Consider the following 26,234-nt stretch of genomic DNA (forward strand, 5'->3'; position numbering starts at 1 on the left):
CTAACCATCGAGAATTTAATCTGTTGAAACCCAATTTCTTTGAAGTTTTTGAACACTTAAAAGATTCTTAAGAATCTTTATCATGTGAAAAATTTAAAATAATAATTAAATTGTTTTAAATACTGAAAGTACAAAATAATTTGTTATTTCTTATAATATCTAATTTATTTAATTAATTTTATCATAGAGATGTATAATTGTTGATTTATCCTATTACTATATTATGCTCATTACAATGATGTATATGGTAACAAGCAACCCCATTATTGATTACTGTCAATAGAACTATCCTTTTCTATTTTTATAATAAATTTAAAGTTGTAAATTATTTTGTTAAACTGCACATAGTTGCAACACAGTTTTGTGGTTTATGATTGCATGAACGAATTAATTTTAAACAACTGTGTTTTGATTTAATTACTGTTTCATTTATTTTTAAATGAATACTCCTAATTTAGGGGAAGCCTGCCATTTGAGCATGATCCTGACCACACCTCCTTGTGAAACCCTCAGTCTATAAACAATATTTCCTTATACATTATTGAACCCAAGAACCTTCAAGGGTTATAGTGGTACTGTTTTTTCTTTTCTTTTTATTTGTTTTCAGATTTTAAATGTTAACATTTAACTAGCTGAATTTAAGATGTTAGGTATATATTCTATTGCAATGAAAAATATATGTTTACAGAATTTGTTCACCTCATAAAAAGTGAATGATATAGTAATGACTTCTGTAGGTTTTTTCACATTCAATAAACAATGATTTTATTTTATAATGATTTATTAAAAAAAAAAAAATTAAATGTTAATTTTAATTTTAACTAGTAAATAATTTTCTGTAGAGAACTGGTTTCGTTAATGTAATTGGCTAAGAAACAAATCTTATATTTGTATTGAAATATTTCATACTATATTTTAAATTTAAAAATTTTGTTCTTTAGAGAGTTATTGTTATAGGATTTTTTTTCTTTAATTTTTCTTTTGTCATCATTCAGTGTTTTTCTATAATATAGAATTAGGTCAACAACATGTGATAACTCAGCCAAGTCTTTTTCAGAACTCCTCTAGTCTGTTTATTAGTTACTTTATTATACTATTGATGGATTTATTTAATGTTAAATTCAAAAACTGTTAACTTGAAAAACTAAACCGAAAAATTGCTTCATTGAATATATTTTAGAAAAATTTCAAAAAATCTAATACAATATTCTATTTATGGTATTCAGCTTCCTGAATTGCTGAGGCGGTATCCTGCTGAAGATCATAAAGATTTTCCTCTTCCTTTAGACATGGTATACTTTTGTCAACCAGAAGGTTGCATTTCAGTTGGACCAAAAAGAACAGCTTTGAGAGATGCAACTTCGTTTGTATTCACTTTAACTGAAAAAGATTCAGGTAACTGGAAGTAATTGTTTTTATAATGTAATTTTAGTAACAATACTATTTTGTTTTTGTGTTTATAATTATATTTTAATTGTACCATGCCATGTTTATTGATATCTAGTTCCTTTTAAGGGAGTTTGTTTCTAAACGAATGTTTTATTCTTTTATAAAAATAAGGAAAAAGAAATAAATTGTTTTACACAATAATTACATTAACAATTAAAAAAGATCTTTTTGGATTTAAGTTCAAAGTAGTCATCTCAACATTTTTATTAGTTTCGAATTTAAATCTTTAAAAAGTATTTTCTGTCCAAGATGAAATTCAAACTCATTCTAGCACTATCCTCACTTCACAGACTGAAGAAACATGGTCAAAAACTTTTGAAAGTGGTATCAAAATTGTTGAGTTTGCATAATTCATTATTGACTTTTGTATCAATTTTTTTTGGTTCTTGATCAGCTTACCACCAGAAGATTATATTGTATCTGGTATAAGGTTGCTAATCAGTATGTTGTTCTTTAAGTACATGTAATGAGTAATACAAATATTTGTTTTTGTCAAAAATATCTTAAAAATAAAAAAAAAAAATGTATAAAATATTAATATTAAAATAAATAACATTAATATTTAAAATACTAATGTTTCTGCTACTGAAAACATGTATTTTTATCAATTTGAAGACTCTACGGTTTTTCTCAACAGAGAATTAAAGGAAAAAGTTTCTATAAGCCAACCTCAAAGATTCAATGACCACAGTGGGAGATTTCGTCGACTGAGATAAAGTTTATATGGACTGAAATAGTCACCTAGATGTTGAAATGAGAAAATTGAGGAATTTTTATTAAAATCTGGATTTAGCATTAGTTCTTTTGATTCTTGGAATTGGTATTGGTAACTGGTGGGGGAACAAGTCTGGCAAGTGGGCCTTGTGATCCTTTATGCCAACCCCTGGCAGCTACTTTAAAGTTTCTGCTGTGTACTAACCAAGTAGAAGTCTCAAGATTCATTTCTTACCTCCCCCTGGTAGGAATCAAACACACAATATTCCAAACCAAGTGCTTTGGGATCCACGCCGCAATGAGCATGCCATCGTGTTGATCCTTGCTTATTCGTCAAAATTAAAAATGGTAAAAAAATTCTTTAGTACCTCTCAGCGAAGAGGAGCATTCAGCCAGGAATTCCACTCTTCACTAGGTTCGTTGCCTGTCAGATGTCCTTCCCCCTCGACCTATAGAGTCGCTCAATATAGTCAAGATATGACATCCTAGGGCAGCCCCTAGGTCTTCTGCCATCTGGGACATAGTCCATCGTCTTTAAAGGATCTCTGTGGTCGTCCATCCTGATAACATGACCAAACTACTACAGCTGTCGAGCTTCCAGGATCTCTTTCAGTGGAGCTACCTGCAACTCCTGACGAATCGTTTCATTGTGAACTCGGTCCCTCCTTGTTTTTCCAACCGTCCTTTGCAAAAATTTAATTTTGGCAGCAGTGATTCTGCTCTCCTATCGGTCTGTTATTATCCAACTCTCCACTCCATACAAAAGTATGGGCAGATAAACTGTTTTGAAGATGTGCAGCTTGACATCCCTGCCCACTTCTCTCTTCCCTTCAACAGTGTTACATATCTGGTAGTAGACTGAATTTGCCTTGCTAATCCTATTATATATTTCTGCGTCCACCTTCCCAAATCCATCTATCACTGTACCCAGGTATGTGAAGTCTGTCACCACTTCCAATTCATCTCTATTACATTATGTGTGTATATCCTCCTTCTTTCTTCCAACTTGCAGAATCTTACTTTTGTTAGTATTGATAATCATTCCCTCTTTTGGAGATCTTCATACCACTCCATAACTGCCAGTTGCAAATTTTCCACATAGTCCACTATCAACACCACGTTGTCTTTCATCTTCTGCTTTCTTTCCTTGAGTACTTGGGTATCAGCAACCAGGAGTATGTAGTCACTTACTATTTCTACACCTCTGATTATTTTTACATCTGAAACATATCTTCTTATGTCGCGGCTGTAGATGAAATAGTCTATGACACTGGAGAAGATGTTACTAATGGAAAATCAACTATCGGTATTGTAACTTTGTATAATGAGGTTACTGGAGAAAGAGTTTGATTTAAAATACTATCAGGAGATAACAACATTTCAAGGAAGGCTTATTGTTTATAGATAAAAACGCTGCTATAATACTTGCTAAAAATTCAATTTGGCTTAAAAGTGCAAAATCTATAGCCATCAAATCTCTTTATTTGAGAGAAGGTTCAAGAGGGAGAATTTAGCATCAGAAGAGAGGACATCATAAACCATCCCGCTGAGAGCTTGATGAAACTCCTCCTAAGTCCTACGAAGAAATTAAATACTCTGATTGGACCATTATAAAGAATTATGACTTTTGTATCGATTTTCTTTTGTCCTCGATTGGTTTGATACCAGAAGGTTATAGTGTGTTTTATTTATTTGTTTTAAAAATACCTTAAAATTATTCCCAAAAAAATGGAAAATGAAATTTCAAAACATCTTTTGTCCAGTTTTTCTAAATTCAGCTTTGTTTATTTTTTTTTTTTTTTAAATCTCAAAGTGTATAAAAGTGAAAATTTTTGTTTAAAACATGGTGAAACCTCTTAAATAAAGAAAAATAAAATTTAAATCATTAAAAGTGTATAGTTTGTATAAATATGTAGCAAAATTGTTATGACTAACTATCCAAAGATTTTGTAAAATGAACAAAGTAAATTTTTAAATTGCAGTACTCCAATATTAAATTCACTTTTGATCTTATTCATAAAACTACAACATTTAAAATAAAGTAATGGTAACCATACTTCTATTGCAGTAAACTGTTTTTGTTATGAATAAAAAAGTACCAGTGCCAGTTTATTAAATTGTTAGTATTGAAAATAAAGTTTTTATAGCTTGGTGGTACAAACATATTTCAGACATCAATAATGATGGTAATAAATAATTTCAGGAAAATGTCGTTATGGCATATGTGTGAATTTCTACCGGGCAATGGATCGTCCTGGAACTATGAGCGGGAGAAAAGATTCACATCTCAGAAGAGAATCATGGAGAAAAAGCATGGAGAAAAGTTCTGACTCAGCATTCTCAAGGTGATACTCCTTCGTTACCAAACATTTTACATTTTAGTATAATGTAGTACATTAAACTTTCTGTTATTGAATATCCTGTTAACCAGGAAGCTCCATTGTCTAATGCCAGCAAAATAATTTATGTTAAAATTTTATGGACAGTTTATTAATTTATCTGTTACAATACATTTAGGATTAATAGCTTAGTATATGGGAGTGGGTTTTACTTTACAATATCACTTTCAAATACATGTTATACAGTATAAATGTAAAAAGATAATTTTATATTACCTTATAATCAGATGTAATATCTCTTACTAGTTGTTTGGAATTAAAATCAAATTTCCTGCTTTTCCCCACGCTACTTTCACTTTGTATATTAAGTTCTACCCTTCCTCGCTAGAGGCTGGAGGTCTGTCTGTCTTTCTTAAACCTTCGAGCAGTAACACATAGCTGCATTAGAGTTACTTATCTTTTCCTTTCTTTATTCTTCTTTTTCTTTCATTATTTCTCATTAATGTAGTATATTTTACAAGAAATACCAGTTTAAATTAAGATAACAGTTATCCAATTTCCCCTTAATTCCACTTGCTCATTTCATTTCATGAACCAGATAGACTTAAATTCTCCTTTAAAAATACAGTTCATTCAATCCCAGACACACCATTATGCATATATTACTAAATATACAAATGTGTATTATTATCATGATATAAACTAAATAATTTATTAAATGAGGAGAAGATGGTTGTGGATAAGGTCAGAGAATAACACATAAGTTTTAAAAACGTATTTACTAGTGCCAACATTTCCAGGGTTTTCCACAGGATGGCCACTTTCAAAATCCGATTTCTGAAATCTTTCAAGCAGGCCTGGTGGAGGCTAGAAACTCAGGCCGAAACGTTGGTACTAATAAATAAGTTTTTTTAACTCATTTGTGTTGTCCCCCAACCATCTTCTCCTCATATATATTATCCACAGTAAACTATCTTCTCATCATGAAAGAATTTATTAAATTTGTTCTATCACTAATTGTTATTTACAACTTAAATGAATAAAATCATACATCAATTAATATATTAATAACATAAATATATCTATAAAAATGATGACATTTGAAGAACAGTACTTTCAATGTGATTTTACCTACATTTTCTTTTACTCATTGATTCATAAATTCATTAAACTAACAGTTGTTTAGGGTCTCTGGCCTGCCAGAGTGAGTGAGAACAGAGTTTTTCCCTGAATTTCATTCATTACATTTTATTTGTTTCTTTAAACAATTTTTCAATTGTAGTGAGTATATTTTTATTAGTAAAATAAAAATTATTTATTTTGAATCTTGGTCCAATACTTCTATGTATAGTAAAAGTAATGACTGATTTATTATTACCAACAGCAAAATATTCCACAAAGCATAAAGTACCTGGGTGAAAAGTTAAACTAAAAATCTGAAATATTTCAGTAGGCCTGCTAATGTTTTTTGGCTGTTTAGTTGTTTAGCAGATTTTTGTTTAGTTTTCTTTTTGTTACTGTAAAAAATTCATCCTAAATTTGGACCAAATATTCTTCTATTCTAATCTAATTATTTTTGTAGCTATATTATAGTAGCTACTCTCTGGAGTACATGGTGAAAATGAACATGGAGTAACATTTTTTATTAATATTATTATTATTTTAATTAGCTGTAAGTAATTTTATTTCCCCAAAGCCTTATTTTACGTTATTTCAGTGACTATAGAAGTAACTTGGCTCCAAGTGACTCTGAGAGGGAGAGCCGCCGAGATTCAGAACCTTTCTCTCGCCTTGCTCCAGCCGATAGTGAAAGTGGTGGTTCACATTCTCCCTCCCCGAGAGCCAGCAGAAAGAGACAGGTAATTATCATAAATTATTTTCAAAGTGTCAGGTATATTACAATAGATTGATGTATCTTTTACTAATTGCAGAGGATCCGGAATCATTCCCTTACATCCTTGTGTCTCCTAACGCATCACCCATTTTTTTCAATTTTTCGTGAATGTCTTTTTATTCTGAAGAGGCTGATTGATGCTTGTAATGAAAATTCATCTCCTAGAAGAGTAGGAGCTTCCAGGCAAGTTAATAGGTATGCTATATTTTACAAATGTGCTCTAACATTAATTATAATTTTTCAGTTAAGATTTTTTGGTAAGCAATTTAAATTGTGACTTGTTCAAAATAATGTTTATAAATCTGTTAGGAAATATATTTGTAATCTCATTTAAGCATTGTTATGAAATGCCATTCCTTACTTAGCATTGCATATATTTTTTTCTCCAAGATAAATTGCCAGCCAAAGTAAATTATTATCTAGTAAAAAAAACATTTTAAAAATAATTTGATAAAATTCATTGAACATCTTAATATTAAGCTGAAGCTGAAAAAATTGTCCACATTTGCATGCCCACTAGCCATTGTTATGACAACTCTACACATCTTGATTACACAAACTTTTTAATAATACGTGAACTAATTTTATGAAAAAAGTTTTGACCATCTTCCTTATGAACGTTTGCAATAAATAAATCTGAACAGCCCACAACTTTATACATTGCTATTTTAAAGTTTACCTTGAGTTTTAAGGGTAATATAAAAAATATTACAAAGGTCATTAGAAGGTGCTGAGGGAGCACTTTATTTTTAGGGTTTTCAGAGATATGTGTTATATTTATTTTCTCCTCCTGGTATATTTGGACACCTCCAGCTTCCCCCTTTGGTTGATTTGGTTAATCCAAAGCTGAAGATTTTATAAATTTTACTATATGGACCTTATAAGGATCCCCTAATAGTCCCAATTCTTATAACCATCTCATAATTGGCATTCAAACTAGTATTTTATAAATAAAAAGTTTAGCCAACTCAAAGTCTCGACACCAGTTCCACTAATTGATGTCTACAAACTTTTGTCCACTGCCCATCATCCAAATCCAAGTCTGGAAGATCAGCCTTAACCCACTCATTCAACCTGCCTTTCAGATTGCTCATCTGATCTTTATCAGTCAGTTCAGTGCTTATTAAATTTTTAGTGATTTGTTTGTACCTAAGCCCTGCAACTTTAAATGCTCATTTTATTTACCCCTATGCCATCACCTTAATTATATGTACTGGAGCCAGTTCACAAAATTTGTTGTTGTGTAGCATTCTATATACTGCAGTTAACTAATTCTTCTTCGATCCAAATATTTTATTTTCAAATCCTTGTTCTCTCAATATAGTCATGTTTCATGTCTATAAAGAATAGTGGAAAATATAATTATTTTATAAATTATAACTTTAAATTTCTGAATAGAAGACACAGGCTGTTATTTTGCAACATAAAGTAACAAAGTTTCTCACTTTTAACTGTGCTTTATTTGAATGAAAGATGCCTATTCATATGATTTATTAAAATTCTTAAAAAATAATTGTAAAATCTACAAAAATGAACCAGTTGAAATAACAATAATGTAAATCCACCAATTACAAAAAGTTAGTTTAATTTGACCCTTAACTATTAATAAATATAAATTCAAAGTTTTGAAATTGTTCTTTAAAATCCAACCTTCTTAAACTAGGCAATCTAATGTAAATTTATTATAGTGTATGGGGCGTACTAACTGGTAAAGGAGTACTTGATTCAACTGCCTCTGTGATTCTTCATGATGTTAGAGAAATAGAGACTTGGATATTACGCCTTTTGAGTGCTCCAGTGCCTGTGCCAGGAAAGACAAGAGTAGAGGTAAGTATTTTTTATAAATATATTTCCTTTCTTCTATATATTCACCATTTTTTTTTTTTAAATTATTTTAAACAGTAATGAGATTTTAATACAATTTATAACTAACATTGGGTAATCTTTAAAAGTTGACAAAATGTTTAATGATCATCAATCACTTGATGTAACATTTTTGTATATTAAAAGAAAAATTAATATGGATGAATTTAATTATTGCTTTGTTTCTTGTTTTAATTTATTAGTAGTTTTTTAAAATTTATTTTAACCGGCATAAAACACTGTGACCATTTATTGAGTTAGGCCTATTTGGACCATCTAGTTAACTGCCCTTTAGCATTAAAATTCTGTGACCCAACATTCCCTTCAAAGAAACCAGGCCATGATAACAGTTAGGGTAAATAGATGTTTAGTTGTTAGGCCATACCGAATTTTCCAGACACTCGATTTAAATTTTCTGGCTTTGATCTCTTTTTTTATATTCAAATAGCCATGCTGTTATTTTCAAATGCTGAGTTCTCCATGGTATCTTGAATATGTATAAAATATGTAATGAAAAATGATTTAACCAAAAAAAATTACCAAAATACCTACCTCCTTACTAACATTTTCATAAAAATTTATGAGTGTAGTAGGTTGGATGTTCCTATCAAATCTTTAGATAATTACAACTTTGATGTACTAGATTTATAATTATTATCTGAAATGTTATTTCACTCATTTTAGTGGTAAAACTTAAACAAAATATCTAATAAATATTAAACATTTTTTAGTTTATGTGTTTTCTGAAACTTTATATTTTTGGTAAGAATATCAGTGTAATTTCTGAGATTATTTATTTGTGTTTTTTATTTTAAAAAATAATAATATCAGGTGTTTTCACTCACACCACTTTACCTGCTGAGGACAATACAATAATTCCTTATTGTATCTTCAATAATTTGGTCCGATAGAGATTTTATTATTTTAGATATATTTATTTTCTTAGCTTATCTTATTTCAAAATTTATGAATGATCCCTTCAACGACCATCTTGAATATTTCAGAAGATGTATAGATTTTGAATTAATTAAAAAATGAATAAGCGAAAATTGAACTGTTTTTCATGAAAAACTGAAGTATATTTGACACTTTGAAAACTTTAACTGAAAATTCAACTAGCCATATCTTCACTAATACTAGTCCAATTTAAATATTTTTTTTTCTTTGGGGAATTTAATTGTCTTAAAGTGGGGATCAAACTTCCACAAAATAAGAAAATAAAAACAAAATCAGACAATCTGCTCAAGAAATAATTGTAACTCAGACAGACCAATGGCCAATGGTTTTTTGGACTACGAAGTCTCTAAAATGGATAGATCCATTAAAAACTGTACATCCAAAATTTGACCCAATTACAGTGCTCCTCTTACTTAGGTTAGGTAAGGAAAGTAAAAACAAGTACAAAGCCATAGTTTTGCTAATACTAATCTGATTTCAATGGTTAGTTTTTTTAAGGAAATTTAATTATCCTTCATGTATTAATATGTTTAATTTATTATAAAATGTATACTTTTTATGATAAACTCTTTTCTTCAGAATTTTTAGTTCTCAAAATTTATGTTATATATGAAAAATGGAAGGGTTTCAAGTAGCAGACTTTTAGCAAGTTTCATCAAATTGTTAGATCTAATTTGGCTCTTCAGTTTAAAGAAAAACACATTTTTTAAGCTATTATGCACAAGATGGTCATTTTAGTGCACAGGCATGCTCCTATAAAACTAAATAAGCAACAAAATTGGCCCGGCCATACAAGATTATGACCCTGACATACAGACAGACCAACAGCCAAAAAGCTTTTCTTTTTTTTTTTTTTTTTTTTTTTTTTTTTTTTTTTTTTTTTTTTTTATCAGCAGTCCCTATAATGGATAAATTTGCTGAAAACTGCATACCAAAAAATTTGACCCGGTTACAATACCTAGGTGGTAAGGGAAGTAAAACACATTAAATATTCTAAACTCTAAACTTGACTTTGTAAAAACTTTTTTTTAGATATAAGTACTAAAAACAAAAGTTAGTATTCCTAAAAAAAATTAAAGTTAATTTGGAAAGGGATGTTTAAAAAATTTATTTTGAAGATTTCACCTATCTTCAACCATTAAGATATTTAATGTACTAACCACTTGTAACATATTCACTTTTTTTTTTTTAATTTCAGGTAGAGGTATTGTCTCCTGGAGTTCATCCGCCTCTAACTTTTGCACTTCCGGACCACACCCGCTTTTCCCTAGTGGACTTTCCCCTTCACCTTCCCCTAGAGCTATTAGGAGTCGACACTTGCCTTAATGTATTATCCCTTATCCTCTTAGAACATAAGGTAATTTATTTAAGCATGTGTTTTTATTTCCATGCAATTCTAATAATAATCTAATCCTAGAGTTTAAAAATAAAAATTATTTCTAGTTGGTGCTGCAATCTAGAGATTATAATGCACTGTCAATGTCTGTGATGGCTTTTATTACTCTTATTTATCCCTTAGAGTATATGTTTCCTGTTATACCTCTATTACCAACATGTATGAGCTGTGCCGAGCAGGTGAATATTGTTTTAATAGTCAATATTGTTTTATATTATTTAATGTTTATTGAGTTGATGACTGTTTGTCATTTTCAGTTGCTTCTAGCTCCAACACCGTATGTCATTGGGATACCAGCGAGTTTCTTGTTTTTCAAGAAAAATTTCAAGTAAGGAAATTTAATATTAATTGGTATCTTAATCATTAAGTTATAAATAATATTTGAGGAGGTTGTGGTTCAGGTTTCAGACACAAATAAAATACTGAATAAATATTTTTTCTTTATTATTTCTTTCATTTTGTGGCGAATCACTGGAATAAGTTTTAACATTCTTACTCTGGTTTGAAAAGTCAGTGATTTGTTGTTCAACCCATCTTTCCAATGAGCTCTTGCTGTACTTGACTAACATATGTCTAACACTGCATGAGTACTTTAAAACATCTTACAGAAGGGGGTAAGTACCAATATTACTCAATGAAAAGTAATCGAATACTGCCCATCTCTATTTATGATGCATTGTTTATCAGGATAACAACTTCTTGGATAAAGATTGAAATTTGTGAATGGAAAGTTAATAATTTACTTTGAAAGTTATGGTTTATGGAATCAAAATATTTTATTTATATTTTTACAAATGGATTGTATTGTAGTATCCTCCAGAGAGGATCAGGTAATTTAAATTCTCCAAGGAAATGAAATATTTTGGATTGCACTTGTATTTCTAGAGGTTTAGGGAAGACAGTAAGTATGGATATCGAGTGATAGACTTTAGGAGATATAGGGTTTGGGTTTTTTTGAGATTTTTTTTTTAAGATGCCCTCTCCTGATTGTTAGAGCATTCGTCATGAAGCCTTCTTAGTATAAAAATGATACTGAACACAAATTTTTATCCACAATGTGAAAAATTGTAAAGTGGGGATCATCCATCTTCCCACTTATATTAGAACTAATGAAAATGTTATTCGATTTTTTTAGATTGTCGAAATGTTGATCTAAGATAAAATACTAGGTTGTTATTTCATTATCAAAAAAGCCTACATGGCTAGGCACCCGTTGAGGAAGTTTGTATTACTTCATCTTCTTGTTATTTGTTCCTGGGCACCAGTTGAATTCAACTTATGACTTTCCTCCAATTTTTTTTTCTTTTTAGAAACAGGGGTTTTTTCATTTCTTTCAATCAGTGTCTAACTCAGACTCATATATGAGATGAAGAGATCTTTATCAGTGTTTTATATATTTTTGTCTTTCATGAACGGAGTTGTGTTCTATTCATATTTGAAGGATAAAGTACAATCTGTTTGCTGCTTCTAATTATCCCTCTCTTTATCCTTATTAAAAAATACTACAAATTTATCTAAGAATGCTATATTTAATGCCTTGTATTTTAGTTAAATAAATCATAAATAAAAGTTAAATACCACTTACATTAAGCTCTAATGTACTTTACTGTATAAAGTTGCATCTAATCATACCTTCCTCACTGTTGACAGGCTTCCTGATGATGTTTGGTTAATTGATCTTGATGCAAACCGAATAACTCCTCCATCTGGATACAGTGAGGATGTTCCACCATTACCTGAACCTGAGGGTACTATTTTGAAAAATCACCTGAGACAGGTAGTTTTTATTTATTTTTTCATGTTCAGTTTTAAAAGCACATTTCTTTAGATTCTATAGAAATAATCAATATTAAACTTCACTATCGTTATTCACTCACGTTTGTTTTATATTTTTCTTCAAATTACACATTCATTTAAAATTTAAAGCAGTCTTATCTTCATCAATTCACACTTGGAATGTTACATGCTTTCTTGACTACTATCTTTTGTTTAAACAAGCTTTTAAACTTTTTATCATCGATGAACTATTATTATATTTGCATTGAATGTCCATGTTAACGGTTTAATAGATCTTTTTGTTTCTTATGAAAGGCAATGCATCACATGGATCAGGTTGGTTTTTCTTTTTTCTTTATCGTTTATTTCTTGTTTGCTGCACACACGACATGGCACACTTTGCACATATGCATAATGCAGCTTGAGTTGTTTTTTCTATATTCTGGATATGGTACTGTTTTACAAAATTAATTTAAAAATATATATATATATTTTTCTCAAGTACTACTTTACGGTTTTTATTATTTGTTCTCTCTTATTTTGCTGTAGGCAAAAGCGTTTGGGTTACTAAAATAATCAATTACATTATTTTATTGTAAATTTGCTTTTTAAATTTTAATATATTTTGATAATTTTGTCTATAAATTTTGCTATAAAATTCTTTGCTCATTGTAACGTATATAATGCATTTTATTTTTCATAAGTAAGTAATCGAGTTTTGAGCCATATATTTAGAAATAGCAACATGTGTGTATTTAATAAATCATAACATAATTTTACTTTTGCGCAGCATGATGTTTTTTTACATTTTGTAGTGTTGTAACCTGTGTTGATTTTAATTCCATATTTAATATATTGTACTAATCTGTTTTTTACTGCATGATTGGTTACTATTTATTATTTTATCTATTTTTATGATTATTATTGGTTTATAATTAATAACTGGGAAAAGTAAAAGTATTATTAATGGAAATTATATTAATTAATTTTTGTTTTCTTTTGAGTATTTTATTAATGTAGCCATAATTTTAAGATTTAATTATGTTTTGTTCATATACAGTTGAACCTCTATTTATTGAACTTAATGATTTCTAAAAAAATTCAATGTATAGAAACTTAGATTTTTGTTTCAATAATTTATCATTGATAGACAGGTTTGTGTATAACACACTAAATACAATTATAGTTACTTTTTCAATTAAAGAAACATAATTAAATGATCAAAGGTTTTCTTTTTTCTTGTATGAAACCAGCTTTAGAAATAAAGTTACTTGTAAGTAAGGCATCATTTTTCCATGTTTTGGCTAATCTGCTTGTACAGTGTGGAAAATTTAATAATTTTTCTAAAGCTTCATCATTTTTAAAGCTGGCGCTTGAAGATTAGTTTTCATAATTTAATGTTTTTTGTATGCTTGTTAGTATGTTTCATTTGGTCATATTTAACAAAAAGAAAATTTTTGGTTACAATAAAATTGGTTGAAATAGAAATTTTATTTCATTGAGGATTGCTATTAAACATGTAGAAATTTATTTTTTAATTACTGTCATTGATTCCTGAAATAAATTTGATTTGTAGATGCTTTTAATTCATGTTAATTAACTGTATTTTAATTTATGATAAAGGTTCAACTGTACTTTTAAAATATAAGTATTGCTTTTGACAACTTTATTACATCTTTTATTCTTTAATTTACCAAACTCGAAAACATTGAAATATGCCCTTATCTCAATGTTTATTTGATCATAATTTGTTTAAGTCTGTTTCTTTTTTTAGTTATTACATTTATTATTACTACATTTTTTACTAAATATTTATATATTTCCTATATTTATATATACTTCTGAAAATATTTTAATATTAAATTATTTTTTATCATATGTTCGTATCCCATTTCATAATGAGTAATTTTTACTTTTTCTTTTTACTTTATTATCATTGATAATTTTATATTGAATTTTAAAATAATCTATGTATGTTCTATGTTTTTTCTTAAAATAGCTGAATACTTGTCTGATAGTGTCAGATTAACTTCCTAAATACTGAAGTTTTATTTTATTTTCAACTAACGATACCTTCAGTGCATTTATGTAAAAAGTGCATCATTTATTTCATTATTTTTGAAAATAGGAATACAAAGCGATTAATCATCTGAATGTTGTTTAGAAAAACTTTCTAAATAATTAATATTGTTAAATAAATTTAAAATATGTTTGTTATTTATTAATCTATTATTTTTCTGGAATAATTAAAAATGTCTTACCAATCATCTAAATATGTTGCCAAGCTTGTAAAAATGAAAAGCATAACATTTTCTTTATTTTGGAATTCATGAGAGATGAAAGTTTTTATAATCACAATTTTCATATATTTATTATTAAATCCAATCTTTTCATCTTTAACACCTATTTTATTTGTAATGACAGTATAATCAGCATTAAATTTTATAAGGTTTCTACCCTCTCCCTCCCCCCAAACTAAAGAGTGTTCTATTATTTAATAAATTGGGTAGAGGCAATTTTTCTAAAATAAAATTGTAAAAGTACAAAGAGTGAGATTGTTATTTTTATTTTTTATCTTTTTTTTTTATCAGAATCACAGTAATCAATTTAAATTACTATTCCTTACATCATCTTCATTGTGGGCTATCTTAATATCTGCTTTCAAATATAAAAATTCAGCTTAATTTGGACTCTTGCACACAGTATTTATTATTAATAATGAGACATTGGAATATCTTTGTTGATACCTCTATTATAAAATTAATCCTGTATAGTCATCGATAACTGAATGTTTTTGATTATGCATTTTTCTCCTTTTGTGGTTTGTGATGCACAAATAATGGTTCTCTGTGTATTGTTAATTCACTATATGTTTTAAATGTACTACATTAGCATGTAGAGTTTTCTCGATGTCTGCCTTTGGAGAGTTAAGGTTTCAGAAAATACAATGCTTAGCTTTTGCATTATATCCTATCACATTCATTTTTCTTTTTATATTTTCTTGCCATTTTAATTTATTTATTTAATAGATAAATTTTAAAAACTTTTTCATAAGTGATTATAAATGTGGCTAGTTTGTATTAAAATGTTCTTTTATGATTTCATATATTTTTTAAATACTATTTCTTTTCATAATATGTAGTATATAAATTTTAAAACTTGTTTTATGTCAAATTCTTTCTGTTAATTTACCTCTCTAAAAAAGTTTTTATTTATTTCAATTAATTTTTAATTTTTAAATTTTGTTTAGAGTAAGCAAATTTTATCTTTACCAAAGTTAAAAAGAATCAAACTATCATTTGTCATTTTTATTTTATTTTTAGTATTTATTATTATTATTATTTTTAATATGACCTGAAACTTTAATTTATCGTTATTAATGTGGAATGCCAGAATTGCTGCCTATTGTTAACCTCTATAAGACAGTTAAACTTTTTATATTGCTATGATTTTATAAATTAGTGTGATTTGGTATAAATAAATATTGTTATTTTAAATTGCAGTCTGCATTACAGGTAGTTTGCCACAGTGTAATGCACTAAATAAACTTAAAAACTGTACAAAAATCCACATTTTTCAATCCGGTTTTTCACAAGACAGTTTTTATGGTTTGGGACCGTTTTTCCAATGCTGTGCCCTTAATGCAGTAAATACCTTCAAATTAATTTTGAACTGAATGTTTTATATTTTTAACTATACCCTTTAAAACATAAACTGAAATCTTTATGAATAGTAAAAAATCTTTTTGTGAAATTATTTAGAGGAAAAGTTTATTTTCTGGGAAAACAATCTGTAATTATGATGATACAGTTTGCTGGTTGGCACAAACACATAATTGAGATTTATCTCTGTTATCTAAAAAAAAAAGATTTTCAGTCATTTTTGGCATGTGTGTAAAATTTCACATATCCAGTTATACCATATTGAAAACCTTTAAAATAGCTTTTATATAGAATTTAGATTAAATTATTTTTGGGTTCAGCACTTAATGAAAGTCGTGTTGATAGGTGGAAGTGTATAGTGGTTGATCTTGAGTTGTACATTCTGTAAGTTGACCTTATTCCTGAGCTGTTCCCTCTGAAAAAATTTTCTATGGTCCCATGAATTTGTCTCAAAAATCTTGCTTTCAATTTTACTTTATGTTATCAATATTTTAGTCATAAAATACCTTTTTTGCAGTCTACTTATCCGTTCTGCATAGATGACCCAGCTTATGTAATAATAACAAATATTAAAAAGCAGCATATTTTTAATAAAATAAAACAGAATATTAATGAGAAATGGGAAACAGTACTAATAAAAATGCATATTTTTATGTTTAGACAATTTCTCTTCTCATCTTTTAGAATTTTCCCCCAAATCACTCCGCATTTATTTTATAATTGAGAATTAAACTAAAAACTTTTCCAATATGAGAGAAAAGTTCTATGAGATGGGGTTATCACTGGTGGCTTATTTTATACTCAACTACGTGATTACAAAGATAATTATCATCCAATCTGTTTTTGTTTTTTTCAATTATAAAATTGTGAATATCCGTGATTATTGTGAGTACCAGGCTATACTAAGTGTGGCAAAAGTAGAAGGTAGGTTATGCAGCAATTAGTTTCTTATTCTTTTGTTGTGATAATTGTTTTGTCTATTCTTTTGGCTTATGTTATGTATCAAGAAATTGTTTCAATTTGCTATATGATAACATGATCATCTTATTACCATTATACAGTGCATAATCTTAGATAACATTTCTCCAATTTTCTTTATTTTGTAAATCTTTAGTTTTATTTCTTGTTCATATGTCTGAAAGGCTAATGAACAAGCTTTTGTTATCAGTTTTAGGTATGGGTAGAAATTGTATTTTTGCATCTTATGAAATTGGAATAATATTTATCTTCATTTTTGCAACAGTCTATGTAATATATATGGTTTATGATTTGAATTGTAATTGTTCTATCTGTGTTGGATGTACATATTCAAACAGTAAATTAAATTGCATGTATGGTGATTTATGTAAAATTGTGCACAATCTTTTTATTATTACTGTTTTATATGGTAGATTCAACAAGTGTAGTGCAATTTTTATTTAATTGAAATATAATCAGTTCTTTGTTATTGGTACAGACAGATATATTATAATTACTCTTTACAGTCTAGTAATATGGAGTGAGTCTATATGAATTTAGAAAATTGTGGAAGAATCACTATCTACTCAAGTTTTTTTCTTAATCACCTATATATATCATCTCATGATTATATAATGATCATGAAGATCTTTTAGAAAAAGTGTTTTGTACAGAAATCAAGTTTTTATTGCTCAATTATATTTCCTAATTTTATAATCTAATAATTTTATATTTCCTAATTTTCTCTAGATCTCATACATGTACTGCCCAGTGAAATTGTAATGTGATCTATCTAGTTCAGGTTCTCAGGTATAAGTGGAACACCTGATAAGAGCACATTCTCATTGCTAAATTTACTTTTCCCTGATCGAATATTTTTGAATGGCCAGGCCCTCGCTCAACCCAAACCCTGTTGCTTTAAGAGAGGTGTTTGTGTTAAGAGTTTTCTTATAATCCTCCACTACACTTGATTGAATTGCTTAACCACTCGATAAAATGGCCATTGCTTGACTGTTTTTTAAATATAATTAACCTACTACTCAGCACAGTATGAATCAAATGAAACAATTAGTTTCAAAACCAGCTCAAGCCACTTTGTTCATAATTTTATTTTGTTTTTCACAACTTATCAATACACATCACCTAGCAAATGGGTATTAACCTAAAACTTTTGTGTTTATTACAAGAATTGGTCAAAACTAATGGAATTACCTAGGTTTTGAAACAAAGTTCCTTAATTGTAAAAATAAAGTGCCCAAATCTTTAACATTGAGACTATAAATGAATTAACCCTGCCTAACAAAATGGAGGATCCTTTCAGGAATACTTCCTTTCTTCATGTTCCTGCTCCTGAATCTTCAGCTATCAGAAAAAGTTTGGGACCACAATTAACACAATTGGGTCTATGTTTTTTTTTTTTAAATTATTAAATTTCATTCCATAGTTTGTGTCCCTATGTTTAAGGCGAAATAATCAAAGTATATACCTCGTCTTTTTATATTTACTCTCCAGAAATTTGATCAGGGAGTTTTTATTTTGATAATTTATGTATATCCGTGTCTACTATGAATAAGATTCCTAATATTAACCAAATAAAACAAAAATATATGAGCAAAATATGTATTAATGTATTGCGGTAAAAGCCACAAATTGACCAGTTTGAGGTCATTCTTTACTCTCTCCATTTTTGAGAAACTGGTTGCCTCTTAGTAGATAACAAGAATCTTTGACTGTCTTTTTTAATTCTTAAGAGTTTCTGAACCACAACACTTATAATAATATTCAAATTTTTGTATAATAAACAATTTTCTTAATTAAGACTCCTCTCATAGGGCAGCCTACCTAATACCTCTTGAAAGAGATAAGGCTTTTAAAACTGATGGCAGTTAGAAGGGTCTGACCGAGCTCCTCTTTTTAATGATTCATTATTCAGTAAAATGATTCACAATTCATAATATTCCTTTTAATTTCATTGTTAATTTATTCTGTTTCATTATTTAATTAAATTTTTTTGATTGTTGTGATATAAAGTAGTTTAATTATATATCTTGTTGATTTTCTCTTCTTAAATATCAAAAAATATTTAATATAACTTGGTTACCTCTTGTAATGTTCAGCTTTTTCACAATCAATATTGGTTCATTTTCATAATTCATCTAATGCAGGAACTACTCAAAACTTTAACTACAATATAAAACTTGAATTTAGTTTTATTAATGTAATTACAATAAATTTTGTATTGATTATTGTTTTTAGAATCAATTATTCAATATTGGGCCTCAGATATTCTTTTCTCACCAAAATGTGTCCTTGAATCTTGCAATATCCTGCACATTTTGCTCAGTATATAATTTGGATTAACATATTGTGTATGATTTGGCAATTTTTTTTTTAATTAACTGCCTAATACATGCAAAGAAATGTAAACATGCTTAGCATGCACCTCACCTCACCTCACCTCCGGATATTTTCTAGTAGTTCCATATAGAACGGACATATTACAATAAAAACATAAGTATCTCACCGTAGCCTTAAAGTACCACCGGTAGAAGAAGGCAATACTCAATTTGATTTATGTAACCATACATAATGCAATCATTAGTTTAATGTTGTTTACTCTATCTTAGAAGACCGGAAAAAAAAGTGTACGATTTATCTGCAATAATCAATTTTCATTAGATATATCCATATATTTTAATTATTCAAGCTTAAGGCTATTCCTAAATTGAATCCCGTATCTATTGAGAACGCATTTTGTTACTTTCAATAGTAGTTTATTTGGCATGAGATCATCAGAGTCAAAAAATTTAGCCTAGAATTTTTGTACCCTCATGCATTGTACAATATATTGCCATTTGAAATAATAGTTTTAGAACTGTTGACACCCCAAAAAAAAATTATTCCATACTGACACCCTTTTTTATTTTTTATCATGATTTTATTTTGTTTTTTTAATCACTTTTTTGAAAGTCTCTCTCATATTGTGCTCTTATGATAAATACATATCTTAGTTTGTTTTGAAATTTTAACTTTAAGCTTAGAATACCTTAATATCCAAATATCAGTTTATTACATAATATAATTTTTTTGTTAATGATATTTTATCATTCGTTTGTTTTGAAGTTGATTATATTTAAAAAATAATATTGGAAGTTCAACTGTTTCAAGGAATTTAAATGCCTCAGTTTCAGTTTATTATTGAATCTTAATGTTGTCCATTTTTTAAATCAAAATTGGGGGTAATCATGTTCGTTTTGGGTATTTTATGTTGTTAAAAAAAAAGGAACCCAAATCAGGTGGTAAGAAAATTAACCATTTCTAAGATCGTGATGCTTTAGGGAGAAAGCAATCTCCATTTATAATAAGTTTATTTACAAAAAAATATTCCGGGAATAGAATTTCAAATATAATTGTGCTCTTCTTATCAAAGAAGGATAAATAGATTCATAGATCCAGGCTAGAATTCATTTAGCTACAAATTTTTCTTTCCTTAATTAGAGAGAAACCTCAAAAAGATGATTTTTTACCAATCAATATCCTTTCAATCCTTACCATTCAGGTACTCGTAGAAACCAATCTCTTTACTTTGACATAAGACAGTTAGATATTTATTTATAATTAACTATAGTCATCATTTAACTTATCACTTGAAAAGACCTGAGATCTGATAAATGTGAGCACTAAAGTGTATTGTGGACAATTAATTTTATTATTGTAAATATAAGATGTTTTGTAAGTGGAAATTTGTATAGAAAATATAATACTATTGTTGGAACAAGACTGGCTAAGATTGAAGAGAAGCTTGGTAATGCCTTGCTTAGTTCTGTTCACTTGTTGCATCCATTTGTGTAACATTAACTCTTTTTATAAAAAAAACTACCAGATTCACAACAAAGTGATTGAAGATAAGTTTTAGAAATTTCATTACTTTCAGGACTGAAGAAATTTATTGTTTTTATTTAACATTTTATAACATACCTTTAAATATGAAGTAATTTTATGCTAACGGTAGTTCATATTGCTCTAGTAAACAACTTAAATTCCTCTTCCTCTTCCTGAAAAGAGAACTTACATTTTGCCGATTACAGCCCAACCTTCATTATTTTTACAAAATATTAAACTTTTTTTATATTTTTGTTTATGCCAAAACAAATTAAGTGTAATATGGCTTCTTATCTTCAGTAAATGTTTGTAGCTTTGATACCTGTTAAATTAAACATGTATTAGAATAAAATATAATTAGGTTTTCTCCTTCTTTATCCAATTTCTTTTCGATTTTCCAACACCCAAAGCTTTATGTTTAAGTTATTTAGTCTATGTTCTTTTTTTTTTTTTTTATGTAGAAAATTATATTATTTTAGTTGTAGTTAGGTTTTAATTTTTTTTTATTAGGCCCTAAGCAGCTTGGGAGGGCCAAGTTCTGGACCCATGATCACAATCAACACTGCCCATGCTCCAACAACAACACCGAGAGAATTGGGTCATATGTTGCGGAGGGAGAGTGTCAATCCAATTCTTCAAAATCCTCAATATCAGCAAGTGAATTTGGGGTGAGAATTAATAAGTAATTTAAAATTTATTTATCAGCAATTCAACTTCTTTAAATTAAGAAGCTTACATCAGAATTTTATTATTATTAATGCGCAATATAGAACTGAAAAAGTTTACTTATCGTCTTTATTGATTTGACCCTTCTTCATAATAAGCTGTTCATGTTTTTGCTAATAATACTTTCAAATCTTTCTGAGCTGAGTTTAGTTTACCTGTCATAATTTTATGAATATCGTGAAGAAGAAACTATCTATGAGAATTCAAGTGTGTAAAAGTATGAACATTTAGGATCTTTTCTAATACATGATCAGAAACAATTATGGTAAAGATTCTCTTAAAATAACAGATAGTTGTCAATGACGAATATGGGTAAAAACTTCACAAAAACTAAACAATAATAGGAGCTATAATTGCCTGCTAACTTGTTGATCAGTATTATAAAGAAGGCTTGACTTAATTATAGAAGGATATAAGATTCGGACATTACCTTGCTATGAAAAATCAGTAAATTATCAGAACTAAGTACTATCAAAACTTGTTTCCATTGAATTGTTAAGACAGGATTATTGATGAAATAACTGAATGGTTAATTAATTAATCCTGAGGCCAAGATTCATTTGATGAATTTTAAATTAGAATTTTTTCATTCCAGTTCTCAGGTTATCTCAATTCATTTATTGCATTGGATTATTGTAATGTTGTCTACTTTTTACTTTTACATGAATATAATCTGATTTTGTTTCAAATGTTTTATTTTTATTGAACTTATGAATATATATTGGATTTCATGTTTACAACTTTTATACATTTTTTTTTTTATGCAAGTTTTTTAATTAAAGAAGATACTTTATTTTTCCTTGTAATTTTGAATCTATCAAATGAATAGAGAAATGAAAAATATTTTTAATAGTCATGGTTCATGTTAATGGTCTGTTTAATTTCCAGTTATACTCCACAGCAAAGAGGTGAAATACCACACCACCATGGACATTTCCCACCTCAGAGTTTCAATCCATTTATTTATGGGAATGATGTGGATTCTGTAGATGTAGCAACAAGGGTGGCTATGGTATTTAATATTTATTTTACATATAAGAATATTAATTCTTATATTATAATTTTATTAATATTATGTTGTAATGTTCTGAGTAGGTTCGATTCTTTAACTCACAGAATCTATTAGCTAATTTTACTGAGCATACAAGAACCTTAAGGCTATACCCAAGGCCAGTGGTTGCGCTTCAAATCAACAGCTTTCTACGTTCAAGACCAAGAGTAACTCCATTTCTGCAGAGATTTGCCAGAACACAGGTAACATAACAGTTATTTAAAACATATGATTATTATCATAAGTGAGGGATTGACATGGAAAAGACACTAAGTCAAAATATATTAAATTATTAAATTTTTGAGAATTGATGGAAAATATTCAGTCCATTATGCAGAAAACAGCAGATAGTCAATTGACAAAACATTAGCTCCACAATCCATGATATTTTCATTTGTTTTTATAAATAAAATCATGTTTTACAGGTTTTTAAATAATTTTTTGTATATTTATTTATTTATTTTTTTTTTGTGACTTAGTTATCTTTCCAATGTCAGTGACTTATAGTTTTAATATTCTTTTTATTGCAATGAGGATTAATTCTTAGCTAAAACATGTAGCAATTACTAAAAATTTGTCTTTCTATTGCCAGGCTGTAGAATTCCTTGCTGAATGGAGCTTAACACCTTCGAATGTAGCCTTTCTCCGTGTACATACTGGTGTTTGCGATCCATCGCAGATTGGAGATAAAGCAAAGTGGTTTGATCATACTCTCGACCCAGTTCCATTCAGTGTTTGGAACGAGGATAGCTCATTGGCTACTGCTCTCAACTACCTACCTCAGCAAGAACAACCTACAGGTAATGAGATTTTATGTTTTATCCTATAAAATAATTAATAATATATTTTAGTTTTTATTCATCGAATAAAAACATTTTTTCCAGATGAAAGTGGATCTGATTCAGATGGAGGTGATAGTACCAGTTCATCATATTCTTCCCTCAGTGATTTCGTTTCAGAAATAGTTTCATCAGATTTATCACCAAGTAAAATATATTTTATGTTTTGACGTAAATTATTATAATCATATTAAATTATGAAAATTTTCTGGGGCAGAAACAGATAGAGGTTCTCGATTTATCCCATGGCTTGTGTCAGTTGTTTAATTTTGGGGGCCTATAGCTGACCAAGGAAGCATCCATTAAGGCGCGGTCCTCGCCCTAACAAAGAACACCTATTTATTGTGTCAGCATCGATATTTGGTGGCTATCAGGCTTTAAACCAGAGTTTTACAGCATAAGATTACCCAACCCATCACATTATATCTCACTCTTATTATAAAAATTTATAACTAATAAAAAATCATAATCATAATAATTAATTCACCTCTTTTTTTAAAATCAGTTCACTAATAACAAGAATATAACTAAAATTCTATTAAATAATTGAGTTCTATGCTTGTGCCAAGTCTATTAGACATGTGCTAAAAGTTAACAGATACCACTCAGTTGCAAATGATAAAATTCCATTGCTATTGTTCTTTGTAGATCTAGAACCTACTCCCGGAGTAGAAAAAATACATGATGTATCCCACTTATATTATGCAAGCATAAAAGTGAAAAACCTTATCCTAAAAGAAATGTTGTGCAATGCCATAATTGCCAAGAATGTGGAATATTCCACAAGCTAGTATCTTGGGCTCTGTCCTTTACATCCTCTTCACAGCTGACATCTCTTCAAATCCAGATGCCTTCCTTGCAACATTCACAAGTCTTTGGAACAAAAGTCAATGCCTCTTATTATGTTACAAGCACGACCAAGACCCTTCATCAGAACCTTAACATCCCTTTTGTTCTTGATCTCATCCCATCCAAATTCTCAAACTTCCATCAAAACCTTACATCATTCTAATCCTCTAGTGCAATCTCTATTCAGCTCCATTCATCCATACCATCCCCTCTCCCTCCCTCCCCCTGAAGGTTGAAACAGCAATGGGTCCGAGATCTATCATAAACAGGCTATTGGAGTTCTGATAATGGTCAGCATTTTCACTATTGTCTTGAGCCTCTTTGGCTCAAGCACCCTCACCCAGTCTCCACTGGCTCTGTATATCAGTGACACGGCTGGGAGAGAATTGCTGGGATCTAGGAGTTCTGCCATGTTATCCACATTTGGGTGGCTGGGATTGATTCAGGGTTCCCTAGGCAGAATATAAATATTGTATCTAGATATGATTGTCGTCAATATTGTATTTACTTTATTTTAATTATTTACCTCAGTATTTTTCCTAATTTGTATATATCTGTTAATCATGAATATGTTTATAGATACCGGAGCTATTGGATTTTCCAGTAGTGCTGATATGCAGGCAGTTTACCATCCTCCCTCTTGTCTCACAATCCCCAGAGAAGGAAACAATCAAGACTCCTCGCCATCACATTCCAGATCTCCACAGAGTCAGATATCATCATCGGAGTCATCAAGTGATGACAGTGATGCAAGCCCTCATGACAATAATGTAAACAAATGTTGATACAATATCAATAATACATTTGTTATAATTTTATTTTTATAATAACTGGAAGGACCATTTTTCAATATTTAATTAATAATATTTTAGTAGGTTCCATACGCTTAATATTGTGGTCCTGAGGTACAATATAAGTAGGTAGAATAAAAAAAAAAACATTTTTTCATATTAACTCTCTGAGAAATCCTAAGATATAATGGTTATAAATTCAATAGTATAATTGTAAAATCTTTGATGTTAAACAAGTAGAATGAACTAGTTCTATAATAGCTCATATTGGAGAATTTGAATATTAAAAATTGTTTTTTGATAATTTTATAAATGATTTCCCCAATTGTTCATATAGGACTTAGAAGGTTTTCAATATTTATTTATTAATAATGTCATAAAAACTTACATAATTATTCTCTTTCTTCAGAGAAATTCAAAGATAAATTCATTAATGTGTTAACAAAAATATCTGTATCCTTCATTGGCAGATCTTTGATAATTATTGAGAAATCTTTTTTACTTCAATAGGACAGGGATGAAAGTGGTGGAGGAGAATCTGATTGGACTGGAAGAACGGTGGTAAGTCAGTCCACTCCTCCTTCTGAACTACAGCAGAGAAAGCTTGTTAGATCAACCACACCAGTTTCAAGTGTAAGTATAAAGTAACTGTTAATGGAATGTTCTTTCTAAAATATTTAATTTTTGTTTAGCTTGTCGCGTTCTTTACTCAATAATCATAACTAAATGGTAATCCATATTTTATTATATACAAATATATATGCTGAAACCCATGCTGTGTAGCATTCATTTTAATAATAACCTTTTCATATTTTGTAATCAAAAGGAACCTATAATGATTTTTGAAATGACCAAATGTCTCTCTATTCCTCATCAATTCATATATATATATATACATATGCATAAAATTCATACATATATAATGAAAAAGTGTTTAACCACGTAAGTAAGCCAGGATGTGTAGTGGTAGATTACTGTATGGTTAAATGTGCTGACTTTATCTGCTCTTACCTGTTAGGTACTGCCACTAGGAAAATTCAATATTTTAAGAAGATTATGAAATATAATAAAATGTTATTTCAATATTTT

At 28.9% G+C, this 26,234-nt stretch overlaps 1 protein-coding gene across 13 annotated transcripts in view; it reads left to right on the top strand.

Annotated features, from left to right (window-relative positions):
- Positions 1–26,234, top strand: part of Rab3-GEF (Rab3 GDP-GTP exchange factor) — a 75,372-nt gene that overhangs the window by 10,985 nt on the left and 38,153 nt on the right. For 10 of the 13 annotated variants that reach the window (XR_010842975.1, XM_067045801.1, XM_067045802.1 and 7 more), the window contains exons 3-19: positions 1,227–1,395; positions 4,367–4,508; positions 6,220–6,361; positions 6,434–6,591; positions 8,085–8,223; positions 10,415–10,573; positions 10,660–10,791; positions 10,870–10,940; positions 12,263–12,389; positions 12,704–12,724; positions 21,400–21,557; positions 22,504–22,627; positions 22,711–22,869; positions 23,259–23,466; positions 23,551–23,652; positions 24,934–25,124; positions 25,656–25,778. Coding sequence is in view for 12 of the 13 variants with exons in the window: in XM_067045801.1 (XP_066901902.1) it covers positions 1,227–1,395; positions 4,367–4,508; positions 6,220–6,361; positions 6,434–6,591; positions 8,085–8,223; positions 10,415–10,573; positions 10,660–10,791; positions 10,870–10,940; positions 12,263–12,389; positions 12,704–12,724; positions 21,400–21,557; positions 22,504–22,627; positions 22,711–22,869; positions 23,259–23,466; positions 23,551–23,652; positions 24,934–25,124; positions 25,656–25,778 (2,325 nt within the window). In the remaining variant the exon portion in view is untranslated. The remainder of the gene's footprint in view (positions 1–1,226; positions 1,396–4,366; positions 4,509–6,219; positions 6,362–6,433; positions 6,592–8,084; positions 8,224–10,414; positions 10,574–10,659; positions 10,792–10,869; positions 10,941–12,262; positions 12,390–12,703; positions 12,725–21,399; positions 21,558–22,503; positions 22,628–22,710; positions 22,870–23,258; positions 23,467–23,550; positions 23,653–24,933; positions 25,125–25,655; positions 25,779–26,234) is intronic. The other 3 variants (XM_067045803.1, XM_014438930.2, XM_067045804.1) reach the window with 3 other exon arrangements.

This window comes from Halyomorpha halys, unplaced genomic scaffold (assembly GCF_000696795.3).
Source record: "Halyomorpha halys isolate HHAL.00 unplaced genomic scaffold, Hhal_1.1 Scaffold71.1, whole genome shotgun sequence".
Taxonomy (NCBI): domain Eukaryota; kingdom Metazoa; phylum Arthropoda; class Insecta; order Hemiptera; family Pentatomidae; genus Halyomorpha; species Halyomorpha halys.